At 41.4% G+C, this 22,441-nt stretch overlaps 5 protein-coding genes across 5 annotated transcripts; 4 read left to right on the forward strand and 1 right to left on the reverse strand.

The window, feature by feature from the left end:
- Positions 1–3,769: 3,769 nt before the first annotated feature.
- On the forward strand, positions 3,770–9,160 carry LOC139128397 (uncharacterized). Its single transcript, XM_070694173.1, has 6 exons — positions 3,770–4,199; positions 4,312–4,390; positions 5,010–5,108; positions 5,934–6,011; positions 7,191–7,259; positions 7,524–9,160. The coding sequence occupies exons 1-6, from the start codon at positions 4,159–4,161 to the stop codon at positions 7,611–7,613; spliced, it is 456 nt and encodes a 151-aa protein (XP_070550274.1). The 5' UTR covers positions 3,770–4,158; the 3' UTR covers positions 7,614–9,160.
- Positions 8,541–11,681, forward strand: LOC139128404 (uncharacterized). Its single transcript, XM_070694180.1, has 2 exons — positions 8,541–8,802; positions 9,256–11,681. The coding sequence occupies exons 1-2, from the start codon at positions 8,541–8,543 to the stop codon at positions 11,679–11,681; spliced, it is 2,688 nt and encodes an 895-aa protein (XP_070550281.1).
- A 3,544-nt stretch (positions 11,682–15,225) lies between these two features.
- Positions 15,226–16,440, forward strand: LOC139128405 (uncharacterized). Its single transcript, XM_070694181.1, has one exon. It carries the CDS (start codon positions 15,226–15,228, stop codon positions 16,438–16,440), a length of 1,215 nt encoding a protein of 404 aa, XP_070550282.1.
- Positions 16,441–18,191: 1,751 nt separating this feature from the next.
- Positions 18,192–18,980, forward strand: LOC139128406 (uncharacterized protein F54H12.2-like). The gene has a single exon (XM_070694182.1). It carries the CDS (start codon positions 18,192–18,194, stop codon positions 18,978–18,980), a length of 789 nt encoding a protein of 262 aa, XP_070550283.1.
- An 854-nt stretch (positions 18,981–19,834) lies between these two features.
- On the reverse strand, positions 19,835–20,957 carry LOC139128410 (mRNA (2'-O-methyladenosine-N(6)-)-methyltransferase-like). The gene is made up of 2 exons (XM_070694185.1): positions 20,661–20,957; positions 19,835–20,388 (listed from the first exon to the last, which is right to left on the reverse strand). Exons 1-2 carry the CDS (start codon positions 20,950–20,952, stop codon positions 19,904–19,906), a joined length of 777 nt encoding a protein of 258 aa, XP_070550286.1. The 5' UTR covers positions 20,953–20,957; the 3' UTR covers positions 19,835–19,903.
- Positions 20,958–22,441: the final 1,484 nt, after the last annotated feature.

The following is a 22,441-nucleotide window of genomic DNA, read 5'->3' on the forward strand; positions in this document are numbered from 1 at the left end:
ATATTTGAACATGTGTGAAAGGGATAAAGTGCATGAAGTGAAAATACTTAAATGAAATGTACTGGAGACAGTGAAATATGTTTAATGTATTTATTCAGAATATAATATGGAAAAAATACAGAATTAGAAATATTGAATACTGTGATACAACCATTAACTCAACAAGTCATTGACAATGACATTGTCCCCACTTGTAATAGGAGCATTAGTGTTGATGGGGCAGGGAAATGTGGTCATTAAGAAGTATCACTGGAGTGTATATGTTGAGATCTATGGGCACATAAGTCTATGTCGGTGTTCCCAATTTGAAACACATGAGGTATGTCTAAGTTATGGTTCTAAATCGGCAAAAAGATCAGACCTCTAGCAGTATTGCCAGCCAAAAATACATATGCGCATAATAAATGAGGTACAAGATGTGACATCTTAAGGTCTAATATCCTATCAAAATTGGAGGGTATAGAACTTGTGGTTACTGAGATATGCATATATATGTATAAACAAGGTAAAAGGTCATCGAGGTCACATGACATTTTGAAAAAAAAATTATATTGCTAACAAATCCCTATATGCCAAAAAAATCAGACCTCTAGCTCTATTCGCTTGCCCAGAATTAGCGTGTGTTGTCATAAGGTCTCCCATCCTACTAAATACAAAGAATATAGCACTTGTGGTTACTTATTTATTGACATAAACATATATTTTAGGTAAAAGGTCATCAAGGTCACATGACACTTGGTCAAAAAATTCTCTCCTATATTTACCCCTATATACAACAAATCAGACATCCAGCTCTATTGGCTTGCTCTGAATGAGAGATGTGCATAATTAATGAGGTACAGTATGTGGTGTCATAAGGTGTCCAATCATACCAAATATGAAGGGTGTAGCACTTGTGGTTACTGAGTTATGGACAAATATGTATATTTGAGGTCAAAGGTCATTTGGTCAAAATATCCGAGATATCTGCGTGAACGGATGGACTCACGGATTGACGAACCGACGGACATGACCCAATCTAATAGCCCACTGGACTTCATCCGTGGGGACTAAAAATTGTGTCACTGCATCCTTTTTGCAATATGAATACGATGAGAAACTAAATTTTTATTTTTGTGGCCTTATACATGGGAGTCTATGGAGATCTGCCTTATACATGGGAGTCTATGGACGTGTAAACTAAAAATATGCAAATTTCACCACGATTTGCCCAAATTTGGGAAAGGTCACTCCTATGCACTTCCATACCAAGTTTTAAATCAATCAGACTTGTGGTTTCAGAGAAAAGATTTTTTGACCAAAAATGGGAGAAAATTACAAAAAAATTCATGAAAAATAGCAAGTCCAAGATACTGACCCAAGATGTGCACAATCATTTCAGGTCAGCCCAAAGTACTTACATGCTAATTTTTCATGTAATCTGCTCAGTGGTTAATGAGTTTTTTTCAATTTTGACTGTTTTACATTTTTTTCACTTAATTTGCATATTTTTGGCAATGACAACTTCATTTGAACAAAATCTCATCTACAGCCCATCATCCATGTACACACCAAATATCAAGATGAAATGTAAAGCGGTTTTGGAGTTTTTGATGTTGACGGACAGACATACAGACATACAGACATACATACATACAGTTTCCTAGCCTATAAGAATAGCTTCCATTGCCATATATACATATGGCTATGGGAGCTAAAAATCACTGGCCCAAACCGCTCTCAGGGGGCCTATAACATTTTATTGAAAAAATAAAAAACACACCACTTCAACATCCTAACATCAAACTTTTTGTGCCTTTTAATTTATTGAAAGGAAAGCAAATGATGATGACTATCAAAACCAAATTAAAGTTTGGGCAACTGATCTCAGTGCCATAAATATATGAAATCAGTGAAATGTTAAACACAAACACATAAACATTTGTATTTCTTAAAACAGCTTTCAAAACAAATATTTCAAACATTGAGAAAACGAGCACAAGCTAGGGCTTGAAGTTGAAATATGTCCCACCATGAAAAAATCTAAGCGTCCAGAACTCCAATCAGGGATGGATAATGTTTAGCACTAAACACAGGATCACACGCAAATCCAGTCACTACAATAGTTGACTCTTTCAAAATGATTCTGGCTTCTCTCCTCTTTGAGGGAAGATGACTATCATCAAATCCAAGAAAGGGAATACAAAAAATTTGGGCAAGTGATGAAAAGAAAATACCGAAGTGTCGAAACCCGCATTAAAAGACGAATCACAAAAAATTAATCTTTACAGGCGACCAAGGCAAATGGCCATCAAGTTCAAATTACAATGAAGGCGCAAATTTGCACAATGTTTAAATATCGGCCATTTACTTTCTAGTTTTGAAGTTTAGCAGTTTAAACACTATCGATTCACCGGTGTCTCGCCATGTATTCCACACAAAATAAATGCAATGATCCTTTTATTCACCATATCGTAATATTAAACAAACTTGGTAGAGCCGATGTGTGGAGTTGCCCTCATTTTCCTTTATATCCGACTCTTATTTCTATATTAGACGATACCATACTTGTCAGATTGCGGGTAAATATTAGATGTATATCTGGGATTTCACTATACCTTACAGATCTGGCCCCGCTGTCTGGCCAAGCCCGATTTCCGTAGTCCGACTCTAACTTAAATTATACGAGCCTGGACTTGTCTAAAACTGTGGGTAAATATCCTATATTGGAGATTTCACCAACTCACATATATGACCAAACAATTCTAATTTCGATATTGTGTTGTCTAGTAGCTAAATGTCAGATAAAAGTGGCCATGTCACGGTGGCGATTTTTACACAGCGCGGACATTTTTTAACAGAGCGTGGCGATTTTTACACAGCGCGCGGCGATTTTTACTCAAAGCGGTAATTATTCTAACACAGCGCGGAGATTTTTACACAGCGCAGACATTTTTCTAACACAGCGCGGCGAGTTTTTTAACACAGCGCGGCGATTGTCGTTTTCGTCCGTGGTACTCAAAATGTTCAGTACAAACCCGGAATAATTTTAAAGACGAGGTGAGCGTACAGTGATTGAGAAGAGACTAAACGTGGCGCAAGGTTAGATGATATTCAAGATGACTCATTTGAAATGGAAGGGGCATAGCTAGCGGAATATATCGAGTAACATCAAACCGATGCTAGATATTATCAGAGGACATCATCACCTTTCCGCCAAAACGACGTTCATCACTGGAGCAGCTAGCAGCTAAGAATTCATCGTCAAAGCTGATCTCTTCGGCCGGGTACGCCAACGGCTTGAGATACCTTGAAATAGGCTTTCGACACTGTCAGCAGTAGTATATGGAGATGTTCCACCAGCTAAGTAGACGATGGCTTTTTGAGGAATGACAAGGACCTACGAGTATTTTTGTTTTCACACCTTGCAGAATATATTCACTGTGCTTAGACTTTTAATAAAGCAATATTGAAGTCTAATCATTTCGCTCAATGATATGCCTATTGTATGAAAGAAAGGATAGAGTGCAAGCATCTTGCTTCACACCACGTCAAACGTATTCTTTTGCTAAAATCTAGTCTAACATGAAATTTCCACCTTCCAAACCCTTATTCTCCCAGTATCACTTAGTCCATATTCTCTCATCCTCACATAAATTTAAACTAAGAACTCGGAAACTTCATTACACAAAAGTAAACCCTAAACCAATCTTGTTTCCATTATCAATCTGTCAGAGATGGCAGATGCAATAACTTGCCAAAATTGTTGTGTCATAAATTATTATTATGAGTTGACGATAGTAGTTATGGCCGTTGGATAGTCCACACATCTCGCAAAATGCGAGAGTTCAAAGTCTCGCGAGACTTGTGGACTATAAATTTGGGAGTTGGTCCATGCATAGATGGGCCCCCCGAGGAACCTCCTGAACCCCAAGGACCCCCTGGCTCAGTGAGAATATACAACGTCAACGTACCCCACTCTGATTGGTTTATGCAAATGAGGCAAGACTATAAGAAGCAGGGCAATGCCAGGGCCACTGTCGCATTTCTGTGTGTCAGCCTCGGGTGATGCAGCACTGATCACTGTTGGATCCATTCTCCGTTGGTGGGGCTCCTCCATCAACCTTACCATGGATGATAAGGAGTGGGATGATTTGTGTTTGACCAATTCTGAGTTGGATGAGGTGTTTGGATGGGCTGACCAGTACTATGGTTATACCGTAAGTGATACATTTTTTTTTTTAAATTTTTTTCTAAATTTTCTTACCGTCCATCATATGTATGTATATCTCATATCGTTTCTGAGTGTTGTTTTTTTTTTTACCTCTACAGAATGCGTCAACTTTGCAGCCATGCTATGGTACAGCCAATGGTCAACCCCTGTATGCTCCACAGAATGACGATCCTTAATGTGAGTACCTTTATAATGATTTGAAGCAAGTACGTGTCTCCCCCCCCCCCCCCGCCGCCGCCCCGTACCCCATCCGTTTCAAAAACAAGTTAGCGATAGTCACCCGAGAGGGGAAAAAATGACATTCTCAGTTGCTCAGAGGTTGGATAGCACGTACACAGCTCATGACATGTCTCAGTGGTGCATGACTGTGCTGTCTGTAACAGTTCACGCCGATGACCTGTTTGTGTTACTTGCTACGTGATCACAACAGTCAAAGATTTCCTATGCGTAGTGTCAGGCTAGCTAGGCTAGGCAGGTCTGACCTATTGGAGTAATTAGGTCATGTACTTGGGTCGTGATCAAAAGATGTTGAAACAGTGTAGCAAATTTTTTGATTGACAGTCTCAGATTGCTGTGTGAGTCAAATGGAATTTTTTTTTACCTTTTGCTATAAATAACCGGCGACCGGCCGGCCGCAGGGCAGTAGAATGTATGGGGAAAAAAAACAAAACAAAACAACAACAACAATAAAACACTCACAGTGAGTTTGAAAGCCGTAGGCAGTTGTAAAAAATAAAATCATCACTTCTCGGGGAATGTACGTCTTTATGTGTTTTTTATTTCCCTTTCTCTGCAGAATGAGTCGACTTTGCAGCTCCCCCGAGAAACAACTCCCGTTCAATGCGAACAGACACAACCGGTACCGGGATCGCCGCGAAATTGTGATCCTGATCCTGTAAGTAATAAGTTATGATTTAATATTTGTCATTGGCTCTGTGATATTTTTTTTTCTTCCACTTGAAAAAAAAAAATTATATTGTTCATTGGAGAGGGAAAACAGGAATCAAAGTCAACATTACCGATGTTGGAATTTCTCCGCAGTAACTAATAGGCCGTCACAGTTTACGTCACTGTTCTCTCATTAATATGCAAAAATAAATATTTGTCCGCATTTTTTGATTACGCTTTTGAAAATTACGCATGTAAGAACGACGAAAAACATCTCAGTGGGCGACTGCTAGTGTAACAGTGAATACTAAAAAACATATTCACGACTCAGAGTACAAGCTGCAAAAACAGCCACGCATGCAACATTGATAAATTTGTCCGCATTTCAAGCTGCGTGTCCGATGTCGCGCGCGTACAGCTATATTTAGTAACAAACCTGTAACCGTGAACACGCTATTTCGAAACATGTAAACAATACGTGACATGTCTGCAAGGTGCATGAACTTTCTGCCGGTGCTAGTTTGTGTCATTAGCTTGGTGCGTGATCAATGCAATCGACGGACAATGTAACAATTTCTTTTTTGATTGACAGTCAGAGCTTGTGCTGGGTGAAAATGTTTGCGCGCCCTTTGTTGTATAGTCTGCTAACTGCTCTCCGCCACCCTAACCTACCGAGCAGCAAAGAAAAAAAAAAACGGATGTAAACAAATAAATGATAAAAAGGTCAAAGTGAACTTTGAAACCTGTAATTGAAAAATGACCTAAATCAATGATCACCCCCCCCCCCCGGATAAGTGTGTAATACATATTTTTTGTGTTCTTTTCTCTGCAGGATGGGCTGACTTCACAGCTCCACAGAGCAACTCAAAATCGGCAACCCATGTCTCATCGGCCGTACGGGAACTGTGATGTGAGTAATATTTACGATGTACTATTTGTCATGAGACTTATGATGTACTATTTGGCTGAGATTTCCCCCGTTCAAAAAGAAAAAAAAATTAGTTGTTCACTAAAGAGAGAAAGAATGAAATTTAAAAATCGCTGAGGCCACAGCCATTGCCTTGCTCAGAACATGTAAACAATAGGTGACTTGCAAGGTGCATGCACTTTCTGGCCGTGTGCGTGATCAATGCAGTCGACTGAATAAGGTCAACGATCTTTCCTTTCTACTCGCCACAACCTTTTGCAGTAATTGGGTCATGTTCTTCAGTCGTGCACCCGTAATCAAAAGGTAAAGGAACATTGTAGCATTTTTGATTTGATTGACAGTCAGGGTCAGAGGTCGTGTGCGTGAAAAGGAAAATTCCACCTATTGTTCTACTGCCAACTGCACAAGCAAGCTGTCTGCTGGTTCGTCGGCTTGAGTCTGACCTGAGAGCTGACAAATCTAGGGGAAACCCCCTCGCATGTAAACAAACAATCAAACTAAATGAAAAGATTGGCGTGAGATATAAACCAGCAATTTACGGAAAGGGGAAAATGATTACTTTATGCGATGTGGAGAAAGGGAGGTTTAATCGACAAACTGAATACATTTTGAAGAAAGAAAAAAAAACTGAGTGTGTATTATTTGGCGATTAATTTTTTGCATTGGAAGGGGTCATGTAAATGCAATCGTGATATCCGGCCAATTGTACTGAGGAGGTTTATAGCTTTGTGACATTATTTTTTTTTGTTGATTTGTGCAATCAAAGTATAGCCTCTACCACTATAAAATTTTAATGAATTTGCATTCACTTCTGAATCAGTAAAGTAAATGATGCATCGATGCAGGACTTTGCAAAATTGACAAACACAGATGTACAATTCTTCAGTCTGTGAGCCACTGTGCTGAATATGAAGATATACAGATTTATATAGGCAGTGCACAGTATACAAGAGTGTATAGTGCCAACAGTTCTGGCCAGTATTTTGTATTGAACTCAGCTTGTATATTTAGTGTTTTATGAAACACAACACAACCCCCCTCCCGCCCCTTTGAATGGAATATTTTTTTTTTATATTTTCCCAAACTTTTCTCTGTGTTAAAAATAAGAATATGGGTTGTTTTACTGTTTAAATATTTATTTGTTGATTTTATTCTTATCAGGACAACACTGCCTCTGAGAGTGATCATGATGATGAAGGAAGGGAAAAAGATCATCATAATGAATATTATGTAAGTGTACAATATTTCCACATTTTATTTTTTTTATTTTTTTTTTATTTTTAGGTAATACATAGCAAATACTCAGTTAACTTCATATATGATAAGAGGTCAACATGTATTTGTCTTTGACACAAAAAAGTAAAAGCAAGCACACACATATATTTTGATTTATCATGATGACATTTATTTTTTTCTAGGTTATGATTAGTATTATTTTCATTATGGTATTTCTGTGGGAGTAAATGAAGCAATTTTTTTGTCCCTTCATTTTAGGCAAAGAGCACAGCAACCAAAGAAGCAATATATCAGGCTGAGAAAAAATGTAATGATGGTGAAGAGTACATGGGATTTTCCTTGGGGTGAAGAAATTGGGGATAGTGAAGAAAACAGCCACAGCAATGTGAACTCAGATCCGTCACGCGGTAGTAGTAGTAGTAGTAGTAGTAGTAGTAGTAGTAGTAGTAGTAGTAGTGAAGAAAACAGCTGTAGCAATTTGAACTCAGATTCTTCACACGATAGTAGTAGTAGTAGTAGCTGTAGTAGTTATGACAGTAATTATTTAGGCACTCAAAGTTTCAATGACAAATTAAAAACTCTAATCAATCAATATACTCCCCATTCCCCCTTAAATACTGATGATAGTGTAAATTCAAAGGATTCTCCCACCCCCATGAATACCCAAGAATTCAATGCAAAATGGCAGATTCTTATTGCAAATAGCCGTTGCCCTCCTTCCTCTCAAAGTTCCACCACCACTACATCATCATCATCATCATCTCCATCACATCCAATAAGTCAAATTGGTCAGGGGTCAATAGATGACATGCCACCAGATGACTCGTCAGCAGATGAAGACGTCGGGGCTGAGTACTATCAAATCACTCGCGTCCGAGAACGTCAAGTACAAAAATTCAATGCTTTAGCGCATGATTATGAAATCAAATTCAATGATATTAAACCAGTTCGTGGTTTCATACAAGTCATGTCAGTACTACAAGACGTCTTTCGAAGCATCCTCGACAGGCTGACTAATGGTATCCCTGAAAGAGACCGTGTGCGAATTACTCTGGAAAGTCCATCACTTCCCTATCAAATTTGGTTACCTTTCTCACCTGTGCAAGAGCTTACAGTCGACAGGGTATTGGGTGAAATTGAACGGGTGCTGCAATCATACGAAGAGTTCACTCTTGATGAAACATCTACATCAACTTCATTCATGTACACATGCCTCAGGGGGCAGGAAAGGATTGGAGAAGGAGACCTGTCAACATTGCCCGTCGACTCCGATTGATGAGGAGTGTCATCCGCATCGCTAACAACGATGAACTGTGCTGTGCAAGGGCAATAGTGACGGCAATTGCTCACATCAATCGCAACAGTGATCCTGAATGGGACTCAGTACGAAGGGGACGGCAGGCACAGACAAGACGTGCAGCTGAACTCATCACTCAGGCAGGTATTCCACCAGGGCCATGTGGAAATGAAGAACTCGACAAGTTGCAAGCTGCCGTACCATTATACAGGATCCATGTCATTTCTGATGAGAAATCTGGTACACTTATTTATCAGGGACGTGACACTGCAGAACACAACATATACTTGTACCATCATGACAACCACTATGATGTGGTGACGTCATGCCTGCATTTTTGAAGAAAGCCCACTATTGTCACAACTGCAACACAGCATACGAACACAAGCATGACATGTTTGTGAAGTTTTCTGCAAATATTGCCGTACTCCCTCCATCTGTCCGCCTGCTGATGATAAAATCTACTGTAAAGACTGTCATCGTTACTTTCTTGGTCAGCAGTGTTTCAACAATCACAATGCAACAAGTGGTCATGCTGTAAACACTGTATGTCAGGTCATCCGTCGTTGCAAGTTGTGTGGTGTAACCATCAATTGGGAAAAGAGAAGTAAAAAGAAGAAACATCGTTGTGGTGAGAAATACTGCAGAGTCTGCAAACAATACGAAGACAGTGACCACTTGTGTTTTATCCAGCCTATTGGCAAAAAAAGAAGAAGAGGACCGGCACAGTAGATAGCAGTGATGATCAGGGTGATGTGTTCGACTTCGAAGTCCAAGAAGATGATGAAGAAGATAGTGAAGAAGAAATGAAGTATTATTTCTTCGACTTTGAATGTACCCAAGATGGTGGAGTCCATGTCCCGAATTTTTGCATCGTCCAGTCTGAGTCTTGCTCAGAGCAAGTTTTCCATGGTCCTAACACTAAACAAGAATTCTGTGATTGGGCACTTTCTGAAGAAAACTCCCCCGGCACTTTCATAGCACACAATCTTCAAGGATATGATGGTCAGTTCATTTTGCAGTACTGCCATGAGAATAATGTTCAACCTGAAGTCATTATCAATGGAACCAAAATCATCCGCATTTTCATCCCCAGTTTAAATATCAAATTCATCGACTCCTACAATTTCCTCCCAGTGGCGTTGGCTCAACTTCCCGACATGTTTGAACTGGCTGAACTGCACAAAGGTTACTTTCCCCATTTCTTCAACACAGCGGAGAATCAAGAATACATCGGACCTCTCCCAGATGCACAATACTACGGTCCTGATGGTATGAAACAACATCAGAGAGAAAAATTCCTGAGATGGTACGAAGAAGAGCGATCTAAAAACCATCCTTTCAACCTGAAACAAGAACTTGAGAACTACTGTAGAAGCGATGTAGACATCTTAAGGAGGAGTTGTTTGAAATTTCAAGATATGTTCAAACAACAGAATGGTGTGGATCCATTCAGGGATTGTGTGACCATCGCATCAGCCTGCAATGTTGTTCTACGCAGGAATTTTCTCGAGAAAGATACCATCGGGATCATTCCAGATCACGGCTACATCCACCGACGAAATCAATCTGTCATTGCACTGCAGTGGTTGGAGTGGCTTGCATATAAGAAGAATGTCAACATTCAACATGTATACAACGGGGGTGAGAAGAAAATTGATCGATATTGGCTAGATGGGTATGATGAAGCAAACAACACTGCTTATGAGATGCACGGTTGCTACTACCATGGTTGTCCGCGATGTTACGAAGACGATGATATCGTCAACACCAAACTAGAGAAGACCATGGGTGATCTCTACCAATGTACCCTCGACAAGATGCGATTTCTACGCACCAATGGCTTCAATGTGATCGAAATGTGGGAATGTGACTTTAAGAGAGATATTCACGAAAACCAAGACCTGCAAGAATTCATCAAGTCACTTGATCTACAGGAGCCTCTTTATCCACGGGATGCCTTCTATGGTGGTAGAACCAATGCAACGAGACTTTACCATGAGTGTGAGGGTAACGAAGAGATTCACTATGTCGATTTCACAAGCCTCTACCCTTATGTCAACAAGTACTGTAAGTACCCCATCAAGCATCCGGAAGTCCGCACCAAGAACATCATACTGCCTGTTCAGTGGTACTTTGGTGTTGCCAGATGTCGAGTGTTGCCACCACGGCAACTTTACTTTCCTGTTCTGCCCCTCAGAGTGGATAAGAAACTGATGTTTCCCCTATGCAGAAGCTGTGCGGATACCAAACAGCAGGCACCGTGTGAACATAGCGATGACCAACGATCCTTTGTGGGAACTTGGACAACGCCAGAGTTAGCAAAAGCTGTGGAGAAGGGGTACAAAGTCGTCAAAGTGTTTGAGGTGTGGCACTACCGAGAAAGTGAAGAGTACAACAGAGAGTCTCAAACAGGTGGGCTGTTCACCGATTACATCAATACCTTCTTAAAGTTGAAACAAGAGAGCAGTGGTTGGCCTTCATGGTGTCAGACGGAAGATGACCAAGACCGATACATCCGTGAGTACCATGAGAGAGAAGGTATCCTACTTGACAAGACTAAGATTCATCGAAATCCAGGTCAGCGAGCATTGGCAAAACTGATGCTGAATTCCATGTGGGGCAAGTTTGCTCAACGTAACAACTTTCCACAGCTTCAGTACATCCAAGAACCTGCAGAACTCTTCCGGTTACTCACAAGTGAGCAACACACCGTCAACAACTTGTCTTTTGTCAACGATAACATGGTCGCTGTACAACATTCACTTCGGGATGAATTTGTCGAAGGTGCCGTTAATACAAATGTTGTCATCGCAGCATTCACCACAGCCTATGCCCGCCTGAAGTTGTATGATCTTCTTGAAGCCATTGGTGAGCGTGTCTTGTACTTTGATACCGATTCTGTCATCTTTGTCAGCAAGTCAGACATGTATGAACCACCTCTGGGTGACTACTTAGGTGATCTCACCAGCGAACTTGAACCTCCAGGCAATTACATTACCAAGTTTGTGTCCGGTGGAGCCAAAAACTATGCCTTCTGTCTAGCACAACCCGACAGGAAGGGAAAACCGCACTCTTGTAAAGTCAGAGGGATCACCTTAAATACCGCAACAGTTTAAACATCAACTTTGATGCCATCACTCGTCTGGTCACCACTTGTCCATCATCAACCATCACAGTGAATGACCCCGCCAAAATCCGACGTGTTGGATGTGATGTTGTCACAAAAAGTGAAAGTAAAAAATATGCCCTAGTTTATGATAAGAGAGCATTAATTGAAATTACAAAACCCTTCCCTATGGATATTAAAACTGTACTTTGTCCATGAAACACTCCTCCCCCCACCAAAAAAAAAAAAAAATGAGAAACATCAATTGAGGGATGCCAACAAATGTTTGGCAAATGCTTTTCTTCATATTTTCCTCTCCCACCCAATCAAGCAGTTTCCAATACTTTGTAAGAAAAAAAAAAAAAAGGCATGGTAATTATAATTGTAATTCAATAGGCTTTGTTGATAATATCATTCAAAGAAAAAACAAATTCAAGTTATCAAGTTGTATGTTAATAATTTTGGTGAAGCTGTTTTCACAATTTAATTGGATAAATTGCAAAAAACAAAATTGAAATCTTCCTGATCAGTTTTGTGGCAATGGTATTCTGATTATTCTATCTGTTAGAGTTGTATAATTCATTCACTTTCACTTTCAAAGTCTTGGAATGTATGTATTTGATATTTGGAGAATTTGTAAATGCAAGAAAAGAGACAAGAAGTTAAATTTTATTTCCCCCCTTTTAAATTTTAAATATTGAAGACGACAGACCAACAGTTTGTTCAATTTTTCCTTTAACAGAATTATCTGTAGATTTCAACTTTCATCTTTCGAAGGTCTTTTTGTATGTTGTATGTCAACAAACAAAAACAAAACGATTATGGTTAAACCTTTTTTTTTTGTCAAGGAATGTAATAAACGCAAATCAACTTTGTTAATTTAAAAAAAAATTCAGAGGCTGGTTTGAATTCATTTGTTGATGTTTGTGTATAAACATTAGCTGAATGCGTAAACATGTATGTATGTTTGTATGTGTGTGTGTCGTCTCTTCACAAGACTTCACCCAAAGGCCAAAAAGTAGGCCCGACTGCCCCGAGGGCCAGCGAAGAAGATTGCTCTTGGTCAATGAGTTACATCACACTTCATTTGGGTATAACACCCCCCTACAAACACTTTGAGGCCCTCTTGCCCCTCGGGCCTTTTTTTTTGCCCTCCCTCTGTCAAGAAATGAGAACATCCTTAAGCTTTCCTGTATAAGTTTGTACTGTTTCAGCCTAACACTCATTTGGCGTGATGGGTCTCATTCTGCAAACACTCTTGAAGCTGATCATCAATAATCGAGATTTCTCCAATCCTATGTTCTTCCTGTATTTGTGTGTGCTGCCATACATCATCTATGATAAACTTTTCAAAAGGAAGCCAGTCTCATGTTATGAAAGCATTGATCTGAGTGGAGAGATTGACTGAAAGGAAATCAACCAAAAAGTCCCATCACAGTGAAGATCAAGTTGGTCAACTTGGTATACCATGCCACGAATGCGAAAGAACTGTCCTTACCCTGGTTGTCATGCAAAACATCTCGTAAGACTGGCAAATCATCTCACACAAGTGCATAATATTGAAGATAAAGTTGAAAGACACAGATTTTTAAAACTGGCCAGACAATCTGACACTCATCAACTGATGTGCCAGTTGATACGAATTGTTCGTCTACTGTCTGAACAACATCAATCAAGTCAATCATGGATGCAAGACTACAACATCCGTTCACTGCTCTCATATGTGGACCCACACAATCTGGCAAAACCGAATTTGTCAAACGATTGCTGAAGGAACGGGAAACTATGATTTTTCCATCTCCCGAGCGTATTGTCTGGTGCTATGGAGAATACCAACCTGCCTATACGGAACTGGCTGCCCTTATCCCTGGCATTCATTTTGTTGAAGGCATTCCTGAAGAGTTGGACAGTACGTTTTCCCCTCACCAATCCAACTTATTGATTATTGATGATCTGATGTCAGAAACTGGAAATGACAAGAGAATTACCAATCTGTTCACCAAAGGTTCTCATCATCGTAATCTCTCTGTCATGCTTATCTTACAAAATCTGTTTCATCAAGGCAGAGAGACTCGAACCATGAGTCTGAATTCACATTATCTGGTCTTGTTTAAAAATCAAGAGACGGATCACAGATCACTCACTTAGCCAAACAGATGTACCCAGGACACACCCGTTTCATCCAAGAAGCTTTCACCGATGCCTCCCGTGAACCCTATGGTTATCTCCTCATTGACCTGAAACCCAACACACCGGAAGTCCTTCGCCTGCGCACGAACATCTTTCCGGGAGAGACTGCCTTTGTGTACGTCAGGAAACATAAAATAGACATGATGAGATGAAATGCCATCATTTCATCATGTCTCAGCGAATGAGAAAACATGCTCATTTTCTCTCTGTGTTAGCCAATCCAAATCAACGGGCAATCCAAAGCAACAGAGGGGGATCATCGAGGGAGCCAGTAACGATTTAATCCATTGCCTCTGTGAATGTTGCCTGAACATTCTTCGGGGGAGTGTTCCACTGTCATCTGCTCAAAAGAAGAAATTGAGCAAATACAAACATCATCTTCGCACACTGTCAAATAAAAAGGTTTCTACATCAAAGAAGAAGAAGATACTTGTGCAAAAGGGTGGATTTCTCTCAGCCGTCCTGGGGCCTGTGCTGTCTGTGTTGGGAAGTCTCCTCTTTAAGTGAATTGTCACCATGCCCATGGAACATGCCAAGAAGATGGCACTTGTGCCACAGGAATTACTAGATACCATACAACTACAGCAGAATCAAACAACAAACCCTGTGACGAAGATGCTGTCCTCTCTGGATAGGGAGATGCAACAAATCTTGGAAAGAACAGACATCATCGATGATGAAAAGGCAAAACTGTACCAACAGACTCTTCAGCAGTACCGGGCTTACATTGATAAAAGGAAGGACCTGTTAAAATCAGCATCCTCCCCTCTGAAACTTCAACAGGTACCACTACCGCTGTGTCGTCTTCAGGGTCTCCCTTAGATAAGAACACAGAAGAGGAAGGCATAGACAAGCCAAAGCCCTCGGATAGTGTGGAGCAAGATGTGATGGAAAGTGTGCCAAAATCCCTCCGACGAAAAGCACACTTGCTCCTTCAGAAAGTGAGACAGCATGATTCCGTGGATTGGAATGAGAAAGGGGAATTAACGTATGATGGTAATCCCTTACCTGGAACTCATATGGTAGACCTCATCAACGACACTTTACGTCGGAGGAAAACATTCACTCCTAGAGGGTGGCAACAATTTGCCCGAGTGCTGTCTGACATGAATGTACCACAAGATCTGATTGGCAACAAGGAAAGATGGAACTGATTCAGTCTCAGCGAAAATCAAAAGGATTGTTTCAGCCAAGAGGTGATGATGAAGAAGGTGATCATGGACTGTTTGCTGGACAATCATCCGCTAAAAAGAAAAAGATAAGGAGGGAGATACGTCCTGTCACTTCAACCGCTGCAAGACCACGACATCGATCATCCATGACAGGGAATTGGCTCAACTTTTAAAACATCACTCTACAATTCGATGATAGTCATTCCAAAGGAGACATTTGTCATGGAGTGTTGTCCACCTTCTCTATCCCTTGGCGATGTCCTCAAACGGGTGAGGTGCCTCTGTGCTTGCTGTTCTGGATCTATAGTCATCAAACATGAAACCTGTGACCAAATTGATGGACTTGGATCAGCACCTCAGCCAGGTGTATTACGATCCAAGTCATTCTCGGCATTTGGAGGAATCGATGCTGTTTACCTTGCTGCAAAAGAGAAAGTAATAAAAGTCACCCGCCAGAAAGTGAGAGAATGGATGCAACATCAGGACACTTACACATTACACAAACCAGTGAGGTGGAAGTTTCCAAGGGCTAGAGTAATTGTCGGTGGAATGGATCAACAGTGGCAAGCTGATCTTGCTGATGTCAGTTCACTAGCAAAATACAATTCAGGGTTCCGATACATCCTCACCTGCATTGACATTTTGTCCAAGTATGCCTGGGCCATTCCCTTGAAAGACAAACGAGGGGCCACTTTGGTGGCAGCGTTTGAACAGATTTTGAAGACTGGACGAAAACCAGAAAAACTGCAAACGGATCAAGGCAAAGAATTCGTGAACCACCTATTTCAGAAATATCTGAAGAGTGAAGACATTCAATTTTTCACCACCGGAAATGAAACGAAAGCTTCTGTGGTTGAGCGTTTCAATCGTACGCTGAAAACTAAAATGTGGAAGTACTTTACCAGAAACAACACCCTAAGCTACCTATCGGTGCTTCCTCAGCTAATGCAATCTTACAACAACACTTGGCATCGCAGCATCAAGAGAAAACCAGCATCTGTCAACAAGACCAATGAAAACGAGGTGTTGGATACTCTGTACAGTGACACTGAACAGACAAAGATGAAATTCAAATTCAGTGTGGGAGAACAAGTGAGAATCAGCAAAACTAAACGTATGTTCAAGAAAGGTTATCTGCCAAATTGGACAGAAGAAATCTTCACTGTGTCGAGAAGGATCTCCAGTCGACCACCTCTTTACAAGCTGAAAGATTTTGATGAGGAGGAATTAGAAGGTACTTTCTATGAACAAGAACTACAAAAAGTTGTCAAGAAAGAGGACGATGTCTTCAGAGTGGAAAAAATACTCGAAACAAGAAAGAGAAAGGGCAAGACTGAATATCTGGTCAAGTGGTATGGTTGGCCATCCAAATTCAATAGTTGGGTCAGGGATCTGACAAAACTATAAGAGGGGTGACTCTGTCTGGACAGTCACAGTCTGACCCCACTTTCATCATGGCTGAACATCCGTTTTTCATGACGCTACCGAGCAATGCATCCATGGATGTTTTCCCAGACAATGCAGTGACAGGCTACACTGTGAAATTACCCAAACACATTTCTCTGCGGGGCAACTGGGAAGTGGCCTTGATGGACATACACTACCCTTTCTCTTGGTACAATGTGGTCGAGGGCAGAAACTTATTGGCGTACGAAATTCAAGATCATAGAAAAACACTTGTCAAAATACCTGCAGGTTATTACGATGATTTTGGAAGTATACTGGCCACTCTGAGAGAGCAAGGTTTACCGGACAACGTCCAGCTGACTTTCGACCCGGTGTCAAGAAAAGTAACCGCTGATGTGAGTGACGGTACCAGCCTCTACTTCTACCAGGTCTGGCTGAAATCATGGGATTTCATCCCAATACCATCTTGAGGCAGAAGAACAATGCACCTTTCATGTTCAGTCTTCGAAACCTCTCTTCTCTGTATGTGTATTGCGACCTAGTGGACGACCAGTTGGTGGGAGATACCTTTGCACCCCTGTTGAGAATAGAAAATGTGGAAGGGATCCATGGACAGATGATCAACCGCACCTTCCACACGCCATACTTTCTTCCCCTGAGAAACCGTGAATTTGATACGGTAGAAGTCTACATAAGAGACGACATGGGTCAGAAAGTGCCATTTCAAGGTGGGAAAGTGATCGTGACACTAGCCTTCAGAAAACGACGCCCTACACTATTGTAACCTGAACCATGCCGTATAGACGTAAAATCTATGAAAGCAACCCGGCCACATACAAGAAGTTTTATTTGGATCAGGTGGGAAATGGAGCATCTTTCCAGGGGGCAGCCGTGCAGAGAGGATATGGCTTGGGCGGTATTTTGGGAGGCCTCTTCCGTGCAGCCACACCACTGCTCAAACAAGGTGCGAAGTCCTAGGGAGACAGATGCTGAAAACGGGACTGAACATTGCAGGTGATGCACTCAGTGGACGTAACATCAACACTCGGCAAAACGACGGTTGGTGGAAGCCGGGAAACAGTTGATGACAGGCAGGGGTTCCAGATACTCAGTTCCCCAAGGCGGCGGTATAAACACTAAAGCTCCGAAACGAAGAGTCATTTCCTCGAAAGCCAAGCGAAAGAGAAGATCTCCTGACATTTTTGACTAACATGGCATTTCTTCACGAACACTCCTGCGAGTGCACCAAGAGTGAACTTGACTTGTTCACAGTTCCTCCAACGCAGACCAGTGTGGAAGAGGGACAATGGAAGAAGTGCATCCCCTGACCCACATTGTGGAATCGGGACCCATCGAATTTGTGATTTCGGGTTCAGGGGAAGACTACATCGATCTGTCCTCAACACTCCTTCTGATCAAGGCCAAGATTACAAAAGTTGATGGTACTAACCTTGGTGCAGATGCAGCAGTGGGTCCCGTCAACTTGTGGCTCCATTCACTGTTCAGCCAGGTGGATGTACACCTCAATGGCAAAATGATATCCAACCCTTCCCCTACTTACCCCTACCGAGCCTTGTTGGAGACCTTGTTGAATTATGGTAAGGAGGCCAAAGACACCCATATCGGTTCAGCCCTCTTCTTCAAGGACTATCACTTGAAAATGGATGAAGTGGACCCCACTAAAGAAGGTGGAGAAGTGAACAAGGACTGAAATCCGATATGCCTTCACGTCTGGCAGTCAAGTTGTTGATATGGTAGGACCCATCCATTCGGATCTCTTCTTTCAGCCCAAGTACCTAATGAATGGTGTCGAATTACGTCTCAAACTCAATAGAAGCAAGAATGCCTTCTCCCTTGTGAGCTCTGCAGAAAATCCAGGCTTCAAAGCTGTAGTCACCGAAGCCACACTTCTGATCAGGAAAATAAAACTCAGTCCATCGGTACAGCTGGGCCATGCAGAAGCTTTAAAGCAGGGACCGTCCAAGTATCCCATACATCGTTGTGTGATGAAGGTTCTGTCTATTCCTGGAGGCACCATGTCCTTCAACAAAGACCACATCTTTCTGGGACAGCTACCTAAACGTGTGGTCTTGGGTCTGGTGGACAACGATGCCTTCAACGGTTCATACAAGAAGAATCCTTTCAACTTCAAACATTACGACATGACGTCGCTGGTCCTTAATGTCAGTGGAAAGCAAGTTCCGAGCAAACCCCTGAAACTGGACTTCACCAAAGCAGGTGGTCAATCATTCATCATGGCCTACTATTCCCTGTTTACCGGGACGAATAAAATAGGCAGGGATGAAGGAATCAACATCAATCGCTATGAATACGACAATGGATACACACTGTTTGCATTTGATCTCACACCGGACTTGTCTGCCGACGGAGGACATTTGAACCTGGTCAAAGAAGGCAACCTGGGCATCGAACTGCAGTTCAGACAAGCCCTGCCAAATACTGTGAATTTACTCGTGTATGGCGAACTGGATAACATCATTGAAATCGACAGAGACCGCAACATCCTCTTTGATTACTGAAGTTGATTCATCGACTCCAGTGAAAGATGGACACGTTAAAGTTGAAAGAGATCTTGAGTACAGATCGATACACTGCATCATCTTTTGCCGGGGTGAAACCATCAGACCGACTGCCTAAGACCAGACTAAAGTCCTATCCTGCTGCCTTTGTGGCCAATGTGGACCCAAGTACCCAACCAGGGAAACACTGGGTGGCTACTTTGCCGATAGCAACCATGGTGAATATTTCGATTCGTACGGACGTCCACCCAACAGGACACCTTTCAAGGCATTCCTCAACAGGAACTCCCTCGACTGGATCTATAACAGACAAAGGCTCCAGGGACCTCTTTCTTCAGTGTGTGGACAATACGTCCTTTACTATCTGCTACATCGTTGCCGGGGATGGTCCATGTCGAACATTGTGAAGCAGTTTACTGAGGACTTGACTTTTAATGACTTTCTCGTGAATGATTTCATTGAAAAATTGACTGGTGTTGATTTTGACATTTATGATGTTAACTTTTTACAGACTCGTTTGACTTAGAAGTCATATTCATTACATTGTTACTAGTTCTTGTGTTGGCTTTCCTGTTGGTGTTCAATAAATTTTCAAACTTGTTCAATTGAAAATACCAAGCATCTGCGTCTGATTTTTTTTCTCAGAGATGAGGGGCCATAAAGGGGGGAAGGGGGGAGGGGGGGGGCAATTAAACATACTCATTCATCAAAACAATCATACAAAGAGTATAGACAGACAAGTTATAGATTTTCATTTTAACAATAACAGTAAATTTTATTTCTCAAAGTTAACAAAATTTAACAAGGCCAAAAAACATGAAACACAACACCTTTTTTTTATTGCAAGTGTCTCTCAGTGTCCTAGGCAAACTTGAAATGTCCGAAAAAAAAAATCATTTAGAACGTGAAGGAAATCGAAGAGATTAATTGCTTGCAGAACCAAATTTTGAACAAACTGCGGTAATCATGTCATTGCATAAAACCATTCCGTAAACAGACAGACTGTCCGATAAAGCTTGATAACATCCTTCAGGGTCTTCACTCCAGCGATAGTACAGTAACTCCAAGAGATCATCAAGATCAAGTAATCCGAGTGGAACATTATGATCCAGGGTGATGTAACACAGTTCAGCCATGGCGAGAACAGACTTCTGCACAGCCAACATGTTGACTCGTTTGGCAGCATCAGTAAAGTATTTGATGATCGCTTCCCGTTGACCTGCAGGGGCATTGCCATAGTACAGGCACTCATGGTCTCTCTGAGATGGGTAATCTTCCTTGCATCCCTCACAGTTTTGATTGATGATGGCATTGACTTCGTCCAGAATGAGCTTGGCGTAGACATATTTGGCCACTCTCCTTGCCACTTGCCTGTCCAAGTCATTTGGCATATCGCTGAAGGAAGGCTCTGAAAAAAGGACGAAAGACGGGTCTGTGAGTTCCAAGTCAATTGCTTGTCAGTGTCTTAGCAGCATCATCAATACTCTGCTGATACATTTCAGCCGATTCCACTGATCCAAATTCAATTGATTCCCTTCTTTGTTGGTATCAGTTCTCCAGTGTCGGGTTTCTTGAAGAATTCACGTATTCCAACGTACACATTTCCCTTGTACATCTGCACACTCACAATCCGAGCTGACGTCTCTGTGTCACGCAGAAGAAATCTGAATTGTCTCTCACCTGCATGACTAGTTGCGCCAGGCTTGGAAGGTTGAGGGACCAAAGCAGCAACTGATGACTGACTGGACTGAGTCTGATCAGGCATGGGCACTTCCTGAGTAGGCTCTGGCAAGTCGGGGCTCTTCCTTCCAGGAACATCAGCAAACCTCTCATCTTGGTCAGAGAGGGTTGGCATTGTCCAGACGCTGGTGTTGGTCTTTACATTAAAGTAATACGGACGTTCAGCCTTCACTGAATAACACTTGCGCCATCCCTCTTCCAGTAGTCTTGGTGATAGTATAGGAGTAGCCATAGCTTGAATAGTTGAGTTGTTTTTGTTGTTTGGATGAATGCCTGAGCTGAATTGGCCCTCAGCTGGCCCTCTTGCTACTTATATACTCTTGTTTTGCATATATTAACCAGTTAACCAATCAGAAAAGGGTATGGCCATCCCAATATCCTTTGCGGTATTTAAACTGACCAATGAGAGGGACTCGCTAATTTCATTTTACATACTAGGGGTCTTTTCTAAGGTCATGACCTCCATATAACTCCCCTAGAAGTATGACAGTTCTCAACTCTCGCGCAACACGAGAGGACACAAATCTCGCGAGATGTGTGGACTATACCACATCCATTACTACTGTTGTCATAACACTTCTGTCTACACATGCCATTGAATGGAGTTATGTACTCTGATACTTCACCCCTTCAGAGCGCAAAAGTAAAATTTGGGATTTACATATCAGATTTTCAGTCCAGAAATGCCTAGTTTGCAAGTGATTATGTAGTTACCCTACAGTGAACTCATTTTTGTTTCCGAAGATCAAGACATTAGGTGGGGGTTGGCTCAACTTCCTCCTACCAGAGCTGCTTCTTTTATAGGGACATGCGATTCTGGATTTATCAAGGTAAAAGTTGTCGGTCGCTGTACACTCTGATCAAGTACATACTGCATCTCCCAGTAGGGAATAGCAAACTGGGAAAAGGGGGAAAGAGCTGTTATTAAACCTACAACAGGCACCCCGAGAAAGGATCCTATAAATGGCAGGTATAGGCAAGGATTTTTGGTATGTGCCTCCTGTCTAAAGGAACCACTACTGGGAAATGACACAACATATCATGCATTTTACTAAAGCTTGTAATAATCTTCTGGAAGCTCGAGTCCGAGACATTTAATTTCTGGTAGAAATTTCGAAAATGTTGTGAACTTCTGTCAACATTCTTACTTTTCATTTCTACAATATATCCCCATATGCCAAATAATGCTTCAGACAAACCATTAAAACTCAGCAGTTTAAGATGTATTTTTGTCAGGTCTGAAACGGCTGTGATAAGAAGTAAACCGTATGTTGTACATTATGCTGTTTGTTGTATGCGGTGTACCAGCATATGCAGATGATGTAGACAGTGGGAGTGAGTGTAAACAGAAATACAGTCAAATTTAAGCTACAGCTGCTTGCAAAACTTGGACAGCATCATTAAATCACACAACATATTGATCACCCAGCGCAATGAGTAAAAAACTCACTGATGCATGTAAAAAACCGCATCAAGACCAATTACCCAATCCAGGGAGCTTGCCAGTCTAAATCTATAATTTATAAAGGTACTGTTACAATCGATGCCAATGAGGCGAAACATTACATTGGTTTAACTGAAAACAAATTTAGAACACAATATGCAAATCATGTCCAATCATTCCAAAGCAAGGCATAGCCAACAGCACAGAATTATCAAAGTATGTCTGTCACTTGAAATCTTAGAACAAACCATTTAATATATCATGGTCAATCCTATCG

Source organism: Ptychodera flava, unplaced genomic scaffold (assembly GCF_041260155.1).
Source record: "Ptychodera flava strain L36383 unplaced genomic scaffold, AS_Pfla_20210202 Scaffold_52__1_contigs__length_894533_pilon, whole genome shotgun sequence".
NCBI lineage: Eukaryota > Metazoa > Hemichordata > Enteropneusta > Ptychoderidae > Ptychodera > Ptychodera flava.